At 39.8% G+C, this 20,547-nt stretch overlaps 1 protein-coding gene and 1 long non-coding RNA gene across 7 annotated transcripts in view; one reads left to right on the top strand and one right to left on the bottom strand.

Annotated features, from left to right (window-relative positions):
* Nucleotides 1-1,194: 1,194 nt before the first annotated feature.
* Nucleotides 1,195-20,547, bottom strand: part of KCNN2 (potassium calcium-activated channel subfamily N member 2) — a 364,561-nt gene continuing 345,208 nt past the window's right edge. For 2 of the 3 annotated variants that reach the window (XM_032476516.1, XM_032476517.1), the window contains 4 exons: nt 14,587-14,697; nt 9,949-10,076; nt 4,232-4,301; nt 1,195-1,798 (listed from right to left, as the gene is read on the bottom strand). In XM_032476516.1, coding sequence (XP_032332407.1) covers nt 1,511-1,798; nt 4,232-4,301; nt 9,949-10,076; nt 14,587-14,697 — 597 coding nt within the window. In that variant the 3' untranslated portion in view covers nt 1,195-1,510. The remainder of the gene's footprint in view (nt 1,799-4,231; nt 4,302-9,948; nt 10,077-14,586; nt 14,698-20,547) is intronic. The other variant, XM_032476518.1, reaches the window with a different exon arrangement.
* Nucleotides 3,147-18,695, top strand: LOC106730080. 4 transcript variants are annotated; one of them, XR_004318651.1, is made up of 8 exons: nt 3,147-3,348; nt 7,399-7,448; nt 8,154-8,279; nt 10,038-10,169; nt 12,920-13,066; nt 13,694-13,786; nt 14,567-14,641; nt 16,514-18,695. It is a non-coding gene; the product is annotated as an uncharacterized LOC106730080 (long non-coding RNA). The 4 variants fall into 4 exon arrangements; XR_004318650.1 differs by having other exon boundaries at nt 13,676-13,786; XR_001366514.2 differs by having other exon boundaries at nt 13,560-13,786.

Genomic DNA, 20,547 nt, shown 5'->3' with positions numbered 1-20,547 from the left:
GTGTTTGATCTTGAATGCCAATGTTAGATTTTTGCATCAGTTATGGAGAATAGTTATGAAAGTGATTTTTATTCATTGAACTCTGTAAGGTGATGAAATATATAGCTCTAGTTTTGTGTTAAAGAAGAAAACTACTTGGTGTGCTAGCAACTTGCAGTGTCGTAAGGTAGACACCAAAGGGTGTGGTGCAGAATAAAGGGTTAGAGGGTCAAAGCAGACTTCTCTGAAAATGAAGGAGTCGTTTTTAGATCTAGGCCCAACCCAATAGGACTGGTTTAAGAGGTGTCCGAATGGAGCCTTATTTTTATGGCATTTGACCCTACCACTGTAGACCAGCTCTTACTGTAGACTCTAGAGACGACCACCATGTAAGGGAAGTGAAGTCCACAGTGCTGTTACCTCAGAACGGTTCTGCTAAACCCACTGGGTTCCTAGAGTAAATATGGGAAGAGATGTGTTAACAGCAGTAACTAGCCAGTTCCATTTCACAAAAGCTGACCTTAACTGCCCATGAAACAAGCACAATAAAACTTGTGAAATATACTGGATGCCGCTGACTTCCATGTACCACGTTTGGAAGTACAGACCACTTGCTTGGTGGCGTGTGTCATGGCCAGAGTGCTGCTCCTTTGTGTTGATCATGCTCTTCGGAGCTATGCAGCCACATGCACCTGTGAACATGCGTGTATGAGCCACACAGAGGGTGCGTCAGGGGCCCCTTAGAATAAATAAATGTATGAGAAGTGATGACATAGGTAGTTTAAATCTAAAATTCTGCAACATCAGTTCATAGACAGTGGTGTAACCCTGATACTTTCTTCAAGTAAATCTGCTGGTAAACTGGGAAAACAACAATTCTTGAAAACAACTGTGCCCCTACTTTATACACAAGCTTTGATGTTAAAGCCTCACTTCCCATATAATTTGGACACAAACAGAATTAGAAATGAGACATTGTGAAGTCACGGAGAACAGTCAGCTGGCTAGGTCAAATGGCTGTGTCTGTAATGTTTCATCACGAGATAAAGTCTCAGTGTATAGGGTATGGGTGGGGTAGTTGAAAGTCTTCTTCCAACTGCCCAAACTTTCAGAAATAAAAATGATTAGCATGCATTGGATGATGATCAATCATTTTACCCTGAAAAGCATGTGCGAAGTGAACCTTTAGAAATGTCAAATGACAGAACAAGTATGTGCAGAAATTAACTTTTTTATTACATATCATATAATGTAGCAGTAAAGTCTGCTTGAAGTGCGCAGATAAAAAGGTAGTGAAATCACAGGAGGAACAATCTATATAGCAATCATAGGTGCATTCCCTGTGCATCTGAAAGGAAAAAAAAAAAGAGTTTTCACTCATTTTGGCCTAAAACTTAGTGTTCAGGTTCCCAGGATTCTGACATCAGAACCCGGATAACGCTGATTAGAACCATAGGGGCTTTACAATAAAAGCTAAAATATTGACCATATGATGGCAAAAAGTCTTATTTTGTGGTTAACTGATTCTCTTCTAGCTACTCTCTGATGAAGTTGGTGGCGCCGTGGAGGAGGACCTCCGCCTCCTGGACGAGGACCGGGACCGCTCAGCGTCATAGGGGACGTGCTTGTCGTAGTTCTCCATCTGAGCCTCGAGGAAATCTCTCTGCTGCTGCCTGATGGTCTGGCTTATGAGCCCAGGCAGGGCGTGGATGCTGCCAATCAGCGTCTCTAATTTTGTTTCCAGGGTAACAATCCTCTTCTCAAAGTCTTCACTCCTTTCATTTAAGTCGGAAATCATGTCATACATGATGTTCTGGGTCTGGAAAACAGGCGTGAGAGGAAGAGAGAGACAAAGAGCGAAGGTTTAATTACACTTGCCCTGGAAGCAAACTGTCCACTCTCAGAGCAGCTTGAGGGCTGGTCTCATTTGGGTGATACACAGTGTGGTGGGGTGGGGTCAGCTAACTGAACACTCAGCCTGGCCAAGCAAATTCAGCGTCTGTTCAATGCCAGGATTTAGAAATACAAGAGCCCAGGCATTACTCTGATCCAGCTGCAGAAAGTGGTGTGCAGGTGCTGCTGGTGGTGCGGCCAGGGACGCTGGGTGGTGTACAGATGAACAGGTTTTGATTTCATATTTATGTATATATTTTAATGGCTGTTGGAAAAGTTAGCAGATCAACTTCATTTTGCCACATGTATATTAATTAGGACAAGGCTGCTTTTGAAAAACAAGCCGACTTAAAGAACAACGCGTAATAGTACAGATGGTATTGGGATGTAGCAGAAACTTTGAAGGTGGAATATGAATGAGGCTTAGGACAAACTGATTTGTTCAAGTCACTGAGTCACTTAAGCAATTTAAAAATTCCCAAGTTTCTTCACTGTCCTCTGTTCCAAATTATAGGCTCTCCGTTGGGTCAAATAACATTTTTACAGAAAATCATTGAGAGAATAAAGTTGGGGAGATACTCAAGTTAACGAATCCATTTTATGGGCTGCAGCTTAATCAGAACTAAGTGGTTTGAGATAGGAAAAGGCTTTTGGGATCCTGGCGAATTTGGTAATTGATTTTCTTGATCAGAGGGTATTCATAACTCTGACCCCCCAGTTACAGTTCTGGAAATAGCCAAGAGAGAAGGAAAGAGGACCTCAGGGCTGATCAGCTCAGAGCCAGAGAGGGAAGATGGTGGTCAAGAAGGGAAGGATGGAGACATGAACCCCTGTCCAGGGCAGCCTTTCCCAAGTCTCAGACTCCTTTGGTTAAACCTTCCCTCTTTCTATCTAATTTGCCTCTATAATATGTGCTCTTATCTTGCTTAACAACCTCTTAATGATGATAAATGAACTGATTAAATAAGGGAGTTATTATTCAGAACACAGTCACCTAGTTTGAGTTTGGCCATGAAGACAGAATACATTGACTTTTATTTTTACTACACAGTCTTGAGACTATGTAAGCAACATCCGTTCATTCAGAAAATACTGAACCCTGATGGCATAGCCAGTCCTAATAATAAGCATAGCACTGAAGAAATAATAGAAACAGCATCTTGCATCATAAATATATAATTTTACTTCAAGAGTGTATCTATTATATATAGTATGTATAACAGTAATATATACGATGTTACACATAGTAAAATGATGTATCTTACATATTATTTTCAAGCACTGCAAGTATGTTTTCTTTTTCATAATAACACCCAATGTCTTTTATCATTTGATCTAGGAGTGATGAAAGAATGCGCCCCATGTTTGTTCCTCATGTGTCCCTGTGGGAGCCATGTGTGAAAATACTGAGCACATCTTTGGTCCTCACATCCGTGTGCTGCCCAGCGTGAATGAATGATGCCCGCTCTCCCAGAGGTAAGTCGTTACATATTTCACTTGTGGTCTTCTACTTACAGGATATCAAATATTCATTTTCAACGTATTTATATAGCATGTCTTGTTGATATACATTAACATGAATATAATTAATTGTGCTATTTCATGGGGCTCAGACAAACAGGTGTAATTTTTATAGATTATACTGGAGGCTTTAAAAAGGACACAGCTGATACATCCGACAAGCAGTAGGACGTCCGGGTCCAACTGAGAGCTGCCTCTGGAAAAGCATTTGTGTTGAAAGGCTCAGAACGCTATTCTAATGCTTCCTTTGGAAGTAACGCAGGAAAAGGCAATGTTGTCACATTTTGAAAGTGGAGTTTACTTGAGAAGAACCATGTAAAAAATGGCATGGTTTTTGTATCATACAGAAACCACCATAAATTATAAAAAGTGATGACCCTTTTTTGAAAGACAGCTGTAAGCTCTAATTTCTTGTATGTCAAAAAAAAGTCTATGTTGGTTTAAAATACAGAAAATAATTCTCTTGAGCTCTGTGTAGCCCTGAGCCACATAGTGAAACCCAGGATGTGCATCTGCTTTCACAGGGATGAGACTGAGCTACGCAGAAAAACCGCAAAGGTGCTGCCTTGTAGTGCACTGGATTCTTACTGAGCTTGCAAAGCACTGGCAGTGGGAAAGCTTTTAGGGTGTTTAGGACGGGGCTGAACAACGCATGTAACGAAAGCACATATTAAGAGTTTTAGAAAAATTCTTACAGTTTAGGCCATCCTCTCAGCATGGTTCTTATAATTTAATTTGTTAAATAAGTTTGGGGTGGCCTCCCCTTGCAGCATTATTGGGTTTTGTGCAGTGGTTAGTTCCCAGAGATGTAATCACGAGGGCTGAGACCCATGCTTACCTTTGCCAGGTCCACCAACGTGTTTGCTTGGTCATTCAGTTTCCTCTGCTCCATTTTTACACTCCTTAATCTAAAAGACAAAATCTGAAGTCAGAAGGGCTCCTTTTTTGCTACGGCTATCATACGCCTTCCAAAGAGCATGCACAGAATTGACAAGAGCAAATAACTGCATGGATAATGCCTTGAATATTTGGGGTAAAGTCCAAACTGGTTATGTATCGGTACAATGAGAAGCATGCTTCCCCAACACCGCAAAAAAGGAAAATAGAGACTAAGAGATGAGGTGTCCTTAGGACAGCTATTTACCGGGTAGTTAAAGTTGAATTGGGAAAGGCTCATAAGGATTTAACCATATGAGAAAAGCCAAAACATTCCTTAAAGCCCCAGTATCGTGACAAATAGACATAGGAAGAAGTATGCAAAGCAGCTGGAATTTCATCAGTGTGGGAGCAGCGAGCACCTTCCTATGCCTACGTGACTGGATACGGGCGTCGGCCCTGTTTAGTCTGAGATGGGTTGGGTTAGGCATTTGAACCTGATGAAATACAGTGATAAGTGAGATTCTTCTTTGCAAAAAGAAAACTTTTATTCAACCAGCAGCAAGATAACTCAAAACACATAGTTCTCTTATTCTTCATTGTATTTCACTTGACTTTTATCTTAAACTGCCATTGAATTTGAAAGGAAGCCAGAGCATTTCTTGGTGAGAAGTTTTCTTAATTTTTATTGGAGATAAAAGTCACAGGACAATTAAAGTGTCCAACAGATGGGATCTGTCCTTGTATATAGTTACTTTTAGAAACTTTAAAAATATCATTGCATATATCTGATTGACAGTCAGAAAGCCACTGTTCTTTTAAGAAAATATTCTTTCTGACTGAGTACTTATCATTCCTTATTTACATAATATTTCAAGAAATATTTCCTCAGTGCTTGCTACGGTACCAAGAAACTAAGATTTTTCTAACAAGAGAGAGAAAAGTGGTTTGTTCTTTAAGCCAACCACTGGGAGCCATGCTCCAAAAGAGAAGCAGGTCTCTCTGAGCTACTTGGTGAGAGAATCCACGCTAATCTTGTTACTTCAATGGTGGGTCACTTTACAAAGTATAGTATTAATGTTGGAGAGAGCACTCTCTATTATTTCCCAATTTAAATGAAAGGTAATTAGCTAGAAGGGATAAAAAAAATTCACAGGGCAAGATTTTACTGCCAGGGAGATTTCTGTAACACATGTTCACGATGCTCAGTGATTTTGTTCTGAAATGTGGGTATCCAATATGTCACGAAATCTGCTCCACAGCGAAGAGACAGTTCCTTCTGCCAGTAAGAGTTTAACTGACACCTGCTTAAAACACGATCTTTAACCATCGAAAACAGCTTAAGGTTAGAACTTGTGATCCTAACTATGTGTTTCTCTATTAGAAGACTTGGAGCTCAGTTAAGTAGCTCCTTTTTAAGCTACTATAGAGACAGAATGTGTTTGAATCTAAAAGAAATTGACAAGCATATTTAAATCTAATATGTTGTCGAGATGTATTTCTCCAAGTACGTGCAAGGGTTACAATTCTGGATGTGTGCCTTTTAAGAACAAGCCCCCCCCCAGAAAAAAACCCCCAACTTTGAAAATGTGTGGGTCATTATAGAGAAATGTACTACAGAGCGTAACACTGTGACACGTGGATTCTTTCCTCCCTGGCCCCAACTTGACCTTAAGTTTCTGCATGTATGAAAAGAAGAGGGTTAGATTAGGACAGTGTTTCTGCAGTCCTGGATTTATACCAACAGAGGTGTTCTAGATGACTAAGTGGTACTCCAACAAGACACTAAACAAGGCTGAAACAGATGGAGAGACAGTTATTCCCTTTAATTCTCTCCCAATTCTTGATTATTATAAGAAAAATGTCTCAGGCTGGTCCTATCCTGTTTTTTATCTCCTAACACCTGCCAGGGCCTCCTTTTTAAAAAAAGAGGGAGCAGGATTGCAGCTCAGAGCTCTCTCCAGGCAATAGCCTATGGTTAGAATTCAGTAGCTGTGTTTCAATTATCAACTGATGTTATCTTCACCTCTCGTTGCTGGGAGTGATATATATTTTTATCCATTTAGAATAGGGATTTGTATCACGCTTTCTGTTCAGATTTAAGTAGGTCATAGTATAGTTGGCACACATGCCTGAAGTCTGGGGACACCAGATCAGAAGCCTCCAGCAACTTGTGAGGGCAGGAGAGCCCTGAGTTCTGCAAGCCCAGCGGAAGGGCCGGTGCTGGTCCCTTGCCTGAGGTGGGTCCTTCACAACAAGGGAGCCCCATTTACTCGTCTGGGATTTCTGCATTACGTTCATGACAGTAGAATTTTGCCCATTTTGTTTTCCGCTAATCTGGAAAGCTGGCGTAGATTAGCCCTATTTGATTGGAATACCTGTAGCTCCTTGAACTTAAATTATGTTGCCTCGTTGCTGTTTAGACTGCCTGGAACGTCGGAGAATGGGGAGAAGAAGCCTACTTAAGCTGCAGCTGCCAGAATAAAAGATAACATGCAGCTGTGTATTGTGCTTTTATCCCCCCCCCCCCAAAAAAAAGAAGAATAAGAAACATATGTTGATTTCTTCCTTGTGAACTTCACTTATCACAGGAAAATATCATGATTTTGGATCACATTTCCATAGCAGCAGTCAGACTACTAAAATTCACAAATCAGGGACCCGCTTGGGTGCATGCAGCCAGTAGAAAATTCTGCGAATGTCGAAGGGAGCGGCTCACACAACTTACTTCCGAGCTCTATTTTCATTTTGTTGAAATAAAGAGACAAAACAAAAGAAAAGAAACTGTAAAATATTCTGGAGCACAGTGATACAGTGTGGTGTTCAGTGGTGCACAGGGGGCTCGATTCGTTAACTGGAAGATCCTGTTAAGATTCTGCAGGGTTTGGCGTACTGATAAGAGAGAAGCACTATCCGATTATTGTCATCCTTAAAGTGCGTGGCTTCCTCCAGAACTGGAGTTCAGAAGGAAGAACTTGTATCAAGTCATCTTGGTCTCCTTGATACATGATGCTCACGTAAACAATAGGAAACATTTTGCCTAGTATGATAGGATATGGTTAAAAGGAGAATATTCTAAGTAATTCAGTTTTTGTTTTTTTTGTTTTTTTTGTTTTTTTTTTTTGCTAGATTACATCTTTTCCAACTCAGGGCTGTTGAGAAGCCTGGTTTTCTGAAAGGTGGGTAATCTCACACTCTCTGTTATAGAAATTAAGTTGATGGGATTTCTTGACTCAGAGACAAGTTCATGGATGGGTCTCTACTTGAGACAGAAGAATGAGAAACTTTGAAGGTAATACTGATAGTAGAAAAAGAGTTAAAAGTAACAGAAACAGAATGCTTCCTGGCACTAAGTGACGGTCCCCAAAGATAGATACAGTACTGAAAAGAGGACACCAGCCTGGAGGGTGAGGTGTCCGTCAGAGACTAGAGGTCATGTGTCTGGGAGGGAGGCTCTGAAGCTTGGAGAAGAAAAGGAAAGAGGAGGCTGGCAGAAGGAGGGAGAGCTACTGAAAAAGCTCTCAGGACAAATCAGAGAATAGGAGAGGCCAAGAGAGCTCTATGCAACGAATTTGTCAGTATTTCCTTAACCAACAAGGTCCAATTTCCCCTGGTGCAGACTGACAAGGTTGATGGTCTCACTGTGTCTGAACAGGGGGGTAGGGAAGTCCTGGCCCTTAGGAATCGAGCCCTGTGTGCTTTACTTTGACTTCACTCACTAAGATAAAATGAAAGATAAATATGAAAAATGAGAATAATCTAGCCACACCCAGCCCATATACTTCTCACAATGTAGAAGTACGTACCCTCCCCCCTCAAAGGACACCCAGTAGCCCCAAGACTAATTTACAAAACAATTCAGAGCACTTTTCACTTGCTTGCAGGTCATCTACTTTAGAAGGACACATTGCTACAGAAGAAACAGAAGGAGAAATGTCTGAAAGCAGCAGAAGAATCACAAGTGGTTTCCTCCATCACTTTATCTGAAAGCAGCATGTGCAGAGACCCAGGTAATCTGCGCCGTGGAGCCCTCAGCTCAGGTCTGTGCGCCTTGTGGCCATGTGCCCATCTGCCTAGGGACAGTTTTCAAACTTCATTTCCCCACAGAGTGTTTTTTCCTAACATTTTAGTCTTAAAATTATCTCACCTGCAGGAAAATTAGAAAAAATTTACCGAGCGGTCCCCCAAGATTTTCAGTGTGGATGTAGTCCTAACTTGAGTTCTATGACAATTTATATAAATACCCACCACTTACACATGGCTATAGAATTATATTACAAAAACTGTCAAAGCATTTTTTTTGTGGCTATATGAAACTATACCAATGACATCAACGGTAAGTCGTATTTCATTCCATATGGGCACAAGAAATCTTTCCACTGCTTTGTGTCATTTTGGTTTTCAGAATCTTGGTTAGGTATATTTCTGGGTATTTTGTTATTTTTGATGTAATGGAAATGTTTATTTTGAGGTGGAAAAAAAAAAGGTGAATGAAGGGCCACAAATGGCCATATACCCTTCTTTCTTAGGGGTGAGTTGTATTCCATCACAGACACAGATGCTACATCACTCTTGATGTACTGTTGGGTGCTTCCATGTCTTGGCAATTGTAAATAATGTTGCTGTTAATATTAGGATATATGTGTATCTTTTTGAATTAATTCTTATTTTATAGTTGGCTTTATTCCTTTGATAACTATGTAAGTTTAAAAAAGTAAGTAGAGTTCCAAATGGTCTTAGAAACAATGAATAGTACATATATGTAAATTAAAAAATATGTGCAAAAAAAAAAACACAAAGAAATGAGCTATCAAGGCATGGAAGACATTTAAAAGCTGTATTACTAAATGGAATAAGTCAGTCTGAAAAGGCTACAAACTGTACGATTCGAACCAAATGACATTGTGGAAAAGACACAGCTACAGAAACAATGAGAAACAATGGAAAGATGAATGACTAGATGGAGCACAAGGGATTTTTTAGGGCAATGAAATTATTCTGTATGATACCACAGTGGTGGCTACATGTCATCATGACTGAGGGAGTATATATTGTGTGGGTGCGGAGGGCTATGTGCAAAGTCTCTATCTTCTGCTGAAAGTGCTCTTAAAAAAATAAAAATTGGCGAAGCTCTGAGTACCTGCCTCTCTGAGGCAAGTGAGACAAGCTGGTGAATGAATACCTGGACACCCAAGCTTCAGCTCAACCATAAGCCGTTATCTTCAAGGTGGAGCTTCAGCCTATCAATCTTAGACCGACCACAAGAGGGCGCTGATATTTAAGAAGGACTTTGCAATAAAACGTTGAAATCCTGGCTGGGCAGTACGAGGGTCCTCCCTCCCCATACACAAACAAAACATCTTGAACTATATATAAAACTAAATGTGGAAATATAATACAGTTTTTAATCCAATTCTTGCTTCTATCTAAAAACACAAACTAAGGAGACAATGTATGTTACATGGCAACTCTCCCAATAGTGATGATTTACAATCATTAAATGAACTGACAGTTTAAGGATATCATATTTGGAATTATGAAAATGCCAACAACTGTCTTCTTGGAACAAACATGACACTGTTTTGTTTTTTCCATCCCTTATGAAAGAAGAGTTACCAAGTTTAAAACATTGAAACCCAGAGTCACTAGTGCGGGCTGAAAGTGAAGGCTGGTACTTACTGATGAATAGCTTGCAAAAATTTTCGTTGATGTTTTCTTACTTTTGCATGATCTATCTTTTTTACTAGCTTTGTATTTTTGTAAATTAGCCACGTTTCCCTGAGTACATTGGCAGCTGCATTTTTCACCTGTTAAGAAAACAAACACAGCAGTTGATAAGTTCCAGAGCAGAACCGTCTGAAACCTGGAGGTCAGTCATGTCCTTCTTCCCAAAGATCATGGTAAGCTCTAGCTTTATTTAGCAGCTATTTCTCAAAAACTGGTTTTCTTGACTCTGTGCCTTTTTAAAAGTACCTGTAGCTGTTTGGGAACACTTACCTTGAATGATTAGGGAGGGGCTGATCTCGTTTTTTAAAAAGAACCCAGTGATGCTGCTGTCTCCCTCTGCTGGTGCAGTGCTTCTCTCCCTGGTCTCTGTTTCCCCAGGGAGAGGCAAAACGCCAGGGCGCCAAGGTTAAGTGTGGCCTCTGCAAGCTTGGTGGCCGTGTTTCCATCACTGAATGTACAAGGAGACCTAGTCATCCGGCCTCCCGGAGTGACTCAGCACACTGCTTGCTTATTTAGCCCCCTTTATTTAATCAACTGACAGAAAAGTCTCTGTTGTTATGACTTTGTTGGTAATTTAAATATGCTTCGTTTCACATGGATGGCACCCAGGCCTTATATTACAAAATTTGTATTCATTCAGTAAATATTCACTGTACAACTACAGGCTGAAAATAAAAATTGACTCCTCATCTGAAAATGAAATCCCTACAGTTGCTTTTAAAAACAGAGAGATATATGCATTTATGGTGAAACATCCTCTTTTGAATTCCCGTTCAAACACAGGAGTGCATCTCCTAAAGCATCATATTTAAGTGCTATTTTTCAATACAACCACCACCACACAGTAGATCCAACAATAGAAAAACTTACCCTCTACTCATAATAGTAGGTTTTTCTTGTCCCTTGTAAGGTTGAAGGGAACAGAAGACGGTGGAAAACATACAGTGTTCTCCAGGTTTGAAGGATGGGGATTGTTACAGGGAAGTGACATGCAAACCCACAGGGAGTAGGTCTGTCGATGCATTTGGGACCACTGAAAGCTCCAGAAAGTAAATCCTATAGAATTTCTGTTCCCTTATTAAGAGATGAGTAGGACACAAATTACATAACTGCGCACTACTGTTCTGATTCTGGATCTTATTGAGAATTCTTAACAGGACTGAAAACATCCACAGTGGACATTAATATGTATCATTACCCTTCGTGGTACATCCGTGACTTTAAACATTACGTCTGGGTGCTTGCTGGCAAGTTTCTTTCTAAACTGAAAGTATCCACAGGACCAAACTCCAAGATTTCCTCTGGATTCAGACAGACCTGAATGAATAGTAATAATATATTTCCCAAAGCTATATAGCATGGTCAACACACTGCCACTGTACGGTGAAGAAGTGCCACAGGCCCACTACTCAGCGGGTGCTGTCTGACGAACCTACTGCCAAGTTACTGCTTTCATGCTTTCATTTTCAAACCGTTAGATTATTCTGCAAACATGGGTCTATTGGCCATTTTTGGATTGCAGACTGTCATGTGCATTTTACAATTATATAGGGCAAGCCTCCCTTAATGCCAGTACACAGTCCTACATAGAAGTGATTTCCAGATAAAACTGTTCCTCAAAATTTGTACCTGATGAGTAACTTTTTCAATAGAAATTGTTCACTTCAGTTAAAATACACAATGGAAGGCTCGGAAGGTGACACTTCCTCTAGGGAGCATCATCTGACATTCAGAATCATGTTCAGATTTCAGGTCTACCATCGTTACCCTTGGTGTGAACATCAGAAAACTTCCCTGTAGTGTTTAGGGGAGACTTACAATTTTTCTCTAGCTATAAGTAGCACCCTTGAAGTTACATTTTTAATCTCTCATCTCAATAACTATTAGGTCCTTGTTTACTCTTGGTTATTCCCTAGAATAATTCATAAATGATCATTATTTTAGATTTTAAAAAATTTTTAATTTTTAATTAAAAAAATTAAAATTATAAATGGGTCCACTTAAAAATTCCATAAATAACCAAATGGAATCAATTCCAACTGAATGACACCTAGTAATTGATGGCTTTGTATAAAATAATGCAGTGGGGACCACAAGAGGGCTACTATTTTCATATGTTGGATTGAGTATAATAATGGAATGGGTATGCTAAACCAGAAATTTCTGCTTGATTTCAATGCCATTTTAACATTTGTTCTTGTACTTAGTGACATTTTGCCTACAAAAACCGATCAATTGGCAAGCCTGCTTGAGTGTCTTTCTCAGACCTATGAGAGACATGATGCTCACAAGAAATACTGCAAAGTAGCTGCACTCTGAAGAAAGAAATGAGATAATAGAATTAATAAAGCATTATAAAAGCACAATGGAGCACGGGAATCCTGCAGCTAGAGCAGTTCTTACTGAAAAAGCTTTCTACCAACAGTCTGACTCATGCTTCAATATTATCCGCAGGGAGTTTGTCAACTGTATACAAAAACTCAAAGCAGAACAGCAGTAACATCAGAAAACTCGGTCAGTTTTGGGAAATGAGTTCTGTTCCTAAAAACCAAAAGAAAGTCGTCTAGATGCTGAATCCACAGTCCCTTCAAGGGGGCAGGAGCAACAGGAGCAAAAATGCACTTTTCTGCCAAGCAGGAAAAAACAGAACTTTCATCTGATTTGCTGAAGGAACACCACCATAAAAGCTTAAAATTCTCTCAGTCCTAGAATACATTTCAGCTCTTTCTCCTCAGCAGTTAACTCTCCCACTATATAGTATATTTTTGTTAAACAAACTTGATATCCTCAGGAAGGAGGAGATGACACTAAATGCAGTCTACTCAGAGAGGATCTGTTAAGAGGAACTGTCCCAGTCTCCTGATCTCTGGGGAAGAACGAGGTAAAGCAGGGGTTCTCACTGCGTGTGACTTTGTCCCTTTAGGAGAACACACAGCGATGTCTGGAGGCAGTTTTGGTTGTCACACATTGGGGGACGTGCTACTAGCATCTAAGGATACTGCTGAACATCCCACGAGGCACCAGAGTCCCGCATGACAAATATCCAGCCCAGAAGCTCAGTAGTGACGAGGTGGGTAGACCCTCAACCAGAGCGACTAAACTATAAAATCAACCTGGAGTATCTCCTGAATGAGACTGAGAGATCTCTGTAAATCTCACATAAAGCCTCGTCAAGGGCAGTATGTGGCCATATTACACTGTAGATTTTTAAGTGAAAGTTCTTGTATTTTCTAGCTCCTAAAATGTTTCAGTAATGATATAGAATATCAATATCCCAAAGTACATTTAAAGCAATTACGTATTTCCTTCTTGAAAAGCAATTACGTATTTCCTTCTTGAAATAAAACTAAATAGTTGCTTATAACAATAAGAACCAAATTTGGAGTATACGAGGGACTTTGTGGCAGGGTTCTTTGGGATTTTGTACAACTTCTGATTCTTAAACACAAACTGTATAGTATAGAATGCATCCAAACAAGCACATGAGATACCCAAAGCACATGCTACAGTTTTGGATACAATGTGGACTAATAACCTCCTGTGTCTGTGTTTTCCTCTCCTAGTCTACCCTTGACAGTGACCAGAACTGTGCCCCCCCCCCTCAGCTCACTTACCCCCTCCCTCCCCGCGTGGGAGGGCTTGTGTGTGTTCTTCTCTAACATTGAGAAATGTTCATCAGTTTGGAGAATGATTTCAGGAATTGAAGAAAATGAGAGAAAACTGTGAGCAGCAGAAGACATTCCACAGCGATAAATCCAGGCCGACAGGACAGTGGCAACCAAAATCAAGAGTGAGTGAAAAACACTACAATTAGAACTCTGCTTGGAATTTCCATTGATTCTCTCATGGGTTAAGTTACCAAATGACAGTGTATTTTGTTATGTCAGTGAGACCCTTACCGGACTCCACCCTGGGGAGTGGTCATACAGCAAGATGACTCGAACATAATCTTTAAGTATTTTTGACCTTGTTATTTTGGTGTCTCACATGACTAGGAAGAGAGGCTAACAATTTAGTTTAAAAAAAAATTTTTTTTTTCTTTTTACATAGTTTTGACCTGTGATACGATGACTTTGACCAAGTTCCCTAACCTCTGTGTCTTGGCTTACACAGTTGTAAACTGGGTATAATAATAGCATTTCCCTCAAAAACTTGTAAAGATGAAAATGGTGTGGCATCTGGATGGAAGAAAACTAATCACAGAGCATGCCACCAGTGTACACTTGTTTCAACATCTCTCTGCCCCTTCCCTGGGGTCCTTCAAGGCAGTGGCTAGTTTCTTATTGGTCTTTGCAACCCCAGTCTTTAGCATAGTGACTGTCTCCCAGAAGCTCAGGAAAATATTAAATGTTAAATGAAGTATGCCTATTTTAGATTTATGTGGTCTATTTTTATCCTTGAGTAAATAACCAGCTTGTCCAATTATTTCCTAACTGACCTAAAGTTAGAAAGACTCTATTCTCAAAATGCAAAAAAGTGGAATTGATTCTCCAAGGATGTCAAATTTAAACAATGTCCTTTCCGCTTCAGAGGCCCAAGAAAAAAAACCCTAATGCTATCCCCTTTGCAGACAGAGGGCTGGTGACTTACTCTCTTCGTCAGCTGAGTATCCATCATGAAGTTGTGCACGTGCTTCTCCGCTTTGGTAAGTTCTAGCTTCCTCGCCACCACAGCTACCACCAGGGCTGTGCAGCCTGCACCCTGAAACCAGGAGACAAGAGCACCACGCAGAGTTGGTGTTTTTGGTCTCAACCTCATTAATGTTTTGCACCAAGGACACAAGCATCACAGATAAAAAGCACTGTAGTGCCCGGTGTCTTCAATAAACATTACAGAAAACACATGGTGATGAACACAAGTAACATGCCTTTAGATTGTAGTTTAAAAACAAAAGTATGATATTTGTATCAAATACATTTTATTTATAAGAAATAAATGGTAAAAAAGCAGCTTGCTGGATTTTTGAATCCTTTTAACCCAATTTTAAATAGCATCCCCTTTATGTTAGCCGAGATGGTGGCGTGCTTACCAGACAGCCACCTAAGAGTCTGATTCCCACAAGGTAACCTGGTTTTACCTCGTTACCAAGTAGGTCTAAAAATCACTGGTTATGATAGCAACTCTGCACCTTAAAATGTGGTCTACATCTTAACTATATCCACAGTATATTGAATTTTTTTCTGTAATATTTAAGGACGATATACTTAAATAAGCAAGTTAGTTAGTAGCCTATATATGTAATTTGCCCCAATTTCATTTTTTAAAAAGTATTTGGAAAGGAAAGAAAGAAACCCAAGTGTGAAATGAACTTCTCTCTCAACGGATGGAATACTAGTAACTTACTTTGTTCTTTGTGCTTCCTTGCAATGAATACGTATTACTTACACAAACATATGCTTACACGTTTAAAAAGTGACAACAGTTTATAGTTAAAAGAAAACACCTAACCTAACCTTTCCATATCCTTATTAACCTTAAAAAAAATCCAACCTGGAAAAATGATCTTTCTTCATGAACATACTTTACTTGTTTTATAATTAATTATATAAAATCATCTTTATTTGAATTAATAAATGTAATTTAGCCATTCAAGTACTAACCAAAGAAGGAATTTCTGGTCTTCCTGAGTTGTTGCAACACATCTGGCAGGAGGGACAAGATTGTGAAGACAGGAGAAAATACATACGGACATGCATACTTGCCCTGTCTTGCCATGCCCTGATCGTTACAGTCATAGAGATGTGCCCTTATTAATGAGCCACTACTGTTTAAATATAGTATTTCCAGAGGGTTTAAATATCTCCTACCCAGCTCTATGAAGAAATCAGGATCCTCAGAAATGAAGTGATACTAATAATATGATCAGAGGAAGAAGCAAGAAGGCATGAGACTTACCTGGTTTAAACTTCTGGTTTTAGAAACAAGGCAACTAAGGCAGAGTAAGTGATTATTCACTTAGGAACTCTGACTAGCTCTGATCTATTTCCCACCCTTTACCTCATCTCATAATACTTTCATCTCTATTTAGGACCACCCATATGCTTATTCATGGTCCTTTCCACATCCGCAATACAATATGGAACACTGTATGTCAAAGCAAAACAAATTCAAATTCAGCTTATTTTATATGATTAACTCTTGAAGTATGAATGTTTAAAAATTGAGCAGTATGGTTAGTTACCAAAAGAAGGAAAGACATTATTCTTATTTTATTACTGGGGCAACTTTTAAATCAGTTGTTCTTAAACATGACTGTGACTAGAATCTTTTAAAGCTCTCCGTGTGATTCTAACAGAGCTAACTGCTTAAGTGAAGGAGGATATGACAGGAAAACGGCAAACTGCATCAACTACTTTCTGTTTTAAACACGAGATAAAACAAAGGTTCTTAGCAGAGTCATTTCACTTACGAATGAAGACATCCAGGAGACGATAAACAAGGAAAGCAAAGGCAGGCGACAGGGTCTGAAATGTCTGGACTGAGTGATCGCTATCCTGATATTTTGTTCTTTGTGCAGACAACGGAAGCAAGGTGATTTTGGAGCTGAGTACCAAAGAGAAGAGTGGCCTTTGAAGCATCTATACTTCTGTTGACTTTCAACCATCTACCACCAAATCTGAGTAAGCTGCAGTATTGTGATGAGAGACCAGCCTGAATCAGCACCTGCCCGCTGGACGGTAGCATCTGCTCGACAAGTTCGGCATCACCTGTTGCAGGTGTGCTCCCAGGCGCTCCTCAGTCGGGGAGCGTCAGGAGCAGCGATGGCTTTTTAATCAGCAGCAGGTACAAAACCTGAGGGGCTTCTACCACTGGAGAGTTATCTCTGAGTGGCAGTTGGCACTGGAAGCTGAATATTGCTCTCCCCTGGCTGGAGGCCGCTGCTGAGATTCTTCTGGAAAGAAATCAAAATCCCAACCGGAATGGAAAATCACTGGTATCAAAAGCTTATGGAATCTGATTTTTATTTGTGTTTATTCTTGAGCTCTATTTTTCCTTCCTGCTCCTGGCCCATTTCTTGCTGAGCGTCCTCTCACTCAGCCCAAAGTCTCATGCATTAAAATGAGTACTCCTGTTGCAACTGAGAAAAGCAAGTGAATCTGACAAATAATGATTGAAAATATTACCTGTGTCCCTCACTCCCTTATCTGAACTGTACCATTTAAATTGTACCCCAAGAGCCATTTAGAAACCTCTTTTTGTTCACCTGCAAAGTTTTTACTTGTTATTTGTAAGCCTGATTCCTCCCTAGGTTCCTAATAAATCATAAGAGGTTTTGATATGTACAGAATCAGGTTTTTAAAAATAACTTTTAGAGTTATGCACAATGAAGTTGGCTCACCTCTAAAAGCTTTCTAGGTTCAAGGTAAATTTCTGCCAACACATTAATGGTTACAGTAATTAAAGTAAGGACACGATGTCCCTTTTGTGTCTATTTCCTGGACCACTGTGTCTCATAAACTGAATAAGAATGAAAGTAAATATGCTTTTACAACATTGTCTCCAAATCCTGTCATGATCACAATGGATATAGAAACAGTGGGGACTAACATATGTTACTCTCTGAAATTAAGATTCCAGTATGCCTTTAACAAGATGAGTCAGAGTCTTTTCCCCAAAGTCAGAAAATGCTTCCTGGTTACTTTTCTATTTCATTTATGTTATTAAGAAAAAAGCCAAGCAAATAACTAACCTGCTACTTCAGGATGCTCAGACAACTAAAAACTAAATTGGAAAGAAACCCCACTGTTGATGAAGCCAATATATTAAAATCAAAGGTTTAAGTTCTCCTTGGCTAATTTGTCAGCTTTCCTTCTAACAAATGAGATGTTGCAAGAAAGGAAAAGCAGGGAGAGATGCCTTGTCGTAGCAAACGCAAGTATCAATGCGCACGACACCAGATTAAAGCGAACATACAAATGACAGAAAGTGTAAGCCATCCCAGCACCTGGAGAGTCTTAGATGCCGAATTAAAATACAGAACTTTTCTCCACTGTTTCCTTTTCTAATACAGCACACACACTGAAAGCCATGTTGGTCCCTGGAATGTAAAAGAAGTTCAGGTAGCTCATTTTCCCCAAGATCACTGATCACATGCTGATTGAAAAGTTCAAAGAAGTGACATTTTTACTTTAGATCACCTGGTGATGCTGATCCTACAAGTACTTATGAAAAACCTCTTTGGGCTCAAGCTTTAATAGCTTAACAGACAAGCCTATGGAAAAGGGGAATTCCTTTAACAGTATACTGAGAAAGGTTTTGATTTTTCCTTATTAAAAAGGCATCTGCCGAAGGGTCAAGATAGATAATAATAATGAAATTTATAAATTTGGGAGAAATTCCAGGTTACTTACCACCACGGAGAATGACGCTGCTAACCTGTGCTAATGTTCAAATTATTCCCCTGTTTAAGTATCCTCCTGAGTCTCACAATAGCTCCTAAAAGGTCAAAGTTCATTTTGAAAGCAGACAAAGACTACCATTAGTGAAAACTTCCTAAAGTACAGTTATTTTGAAAAACTCATGCTTTCTACCTCAAGTACAACCAAGTTAATAAAACAGCTAAAAGATTAATTTTCATCTAAAAATATTAACTTGTCCTCCAAAAGGAAGGTGAAGTGAGTACTTGAAAACACTGCCCCTTTTTCTGTCCCTGTGGTTGACTGACTCAGTGTCCTAGAATAATAAATATATTTTTAGTGCACTTGCCTGACGCAATTATTCTTTCATAAGAATACGTACAACAAGCATCTCTGGCAAAGAAAAGTCTATGAAACATTTAGCTTTAGTCTTATATCCCACTGGAGTTTTCCAAGATCTCTGTCATGAAAATAAACAAGATTCAAGATAATTTTGAAGACAGATTCCCTTTATCAAAATTCCCTGCCTCTGAGCATCTTCAGATCGAGTTGTCCCTTGAACAACGAGGGGGTCAGGGGGAGTCAGCCCTCCGGGCCCACGAATGCAGCCCACCACGGCCCTGCAGGACTGAGGCGTTTACTACTAAAACATCTGTGTGCAAGTGCAGCCACGCAGGTCAAAGCTGTGTTGTTCAAGGGTCAGCTACGTGGCTGACGGGAGGGTGCAGGTCAAGGTAAATGTCCTCGCCTTAAGGAAGGGGGCAGAAGGTATGTGTGTGGTCTTTTGAATTCAGTGACACAACGTGAGCTTAGGAGCCTCAAAGCTCCTTTAGGGTAATTTACTTGTTCAGCTCATTCTTGTGCTTTGGTGGCTGGAAAGAAGGAAGTGCTACATGAACCCGGCCATAGGCAGTGACTCATCCCTGGGTTTAAGTCTCCTTCTTAGCACCAGTGCCGGGGCGGGGGGGGGGGGGGGGGGGATAGGGGGGGAGGCGCAGATCCCAGACACGGGGACGGCAGCCCTGCCAGCTCAGAGTGCTGACAGCTCAGAAACCTGAGGTGGAATTGTAGAGTCAGTAGTCGAAGGCTAGAAGGTCACAGTAACGTCCAGCTACTTACTTGCCTGTACCTGAAGAAAGCAGCTATCATATTTCTTGAGAAATTTTTGTGGGGAGCAGTGAAGGTTCGCTTAGAGCATCAGTGGGGTACAATTTAGCCTTGGGGCCCATCATCCCCTCCGGCTGCTCTGCACAAAACAGAAACTCTTGTAAGAATTTAAAGATAAGCTCTCTTCACTGGGCTGTATTTGATGAGATAAAATAGTCACACCAGAAAGAACTGAAAATAAAAGTAACATAAAAACCTCTTAAAAATTATTATTTGATATTAAACACTTCATATCAAATGGTATAAGACACATAAAAGGATCCTGGGATTTTTTTTTTTTTTTTTTTTTTTTGGCTAATTCACACATGTACTACCAAGAAATGCCTTTAGTTTTTCAGGATCCCTATGTCTACTGGTAGGGGAAAAATTATCCTTAAATGCAAAGACAGAAAGTAGCAGAAATATAATCAGACTTTAGGTTGGGCCTTCTTTAATACCAGTCACTCTCTTTCTCTAAGCTCTGGCTAGTTTATGGCTGTGTTTTGGAATACCCTCTGATTATGTTAACAGTATAGTGTTAACTGCCCTTGAGGATAAAAACTATTGAACCCTTGACAGCTGACCGAGTCACCGTGTGACCTTAAGACTTCTTAACACCTGGTAAATTTGATGACAGAATTATTATGAAATGCTCTCATCCTGAGGTGGTTTAAAGAAATTTTTTTTTTTTGCTCCCTGAATAAAATTTTTAAAATTAACTGGTGTAATTTTTAAACTGTTATGAAGTAGAAAACCTTTATACATTGCTTTTTATACAGAATTATTGATGGGATGGAAGAAACCTAAATCACTCATATCTGGAGTAATCTCACTTTTGTCGAAGAATCCATGGGGGACTTTGTCAAAATCTAGGGGTTCATACATCACTATTAGTAGAGGATCACTTTTCAGATAGTAACCAGTGTCCCTAGGAATCGGCACATAATTGCTCCATATTTAAAAGTAATTATGCCCAAAATGCAGCCATTCATACTCTAAATAGTTAAAGAGTGGCCATAATTTTATAGAGAGAGAAATAAAAATGATA

This window comes from Camelus ferus, chromosome 3, assembly GCF_009834535.1.
Source record: "Camelus ferus isolate YT-003-E chromosome 3, BCGSAC_Cfer_1.0, whole genome shotgun sequence".
Classification (NCBI taxonomy): Eukaryota; Metazoa; Chordata; class Mammalia; order Artiodactyla; family Camelidae; genus Camelus; species Camelus ferus.
Note: the sequence above shows the minus strand (reverse complement) of the source record. Positions and strands in the feature narration are given on the sequence as shown.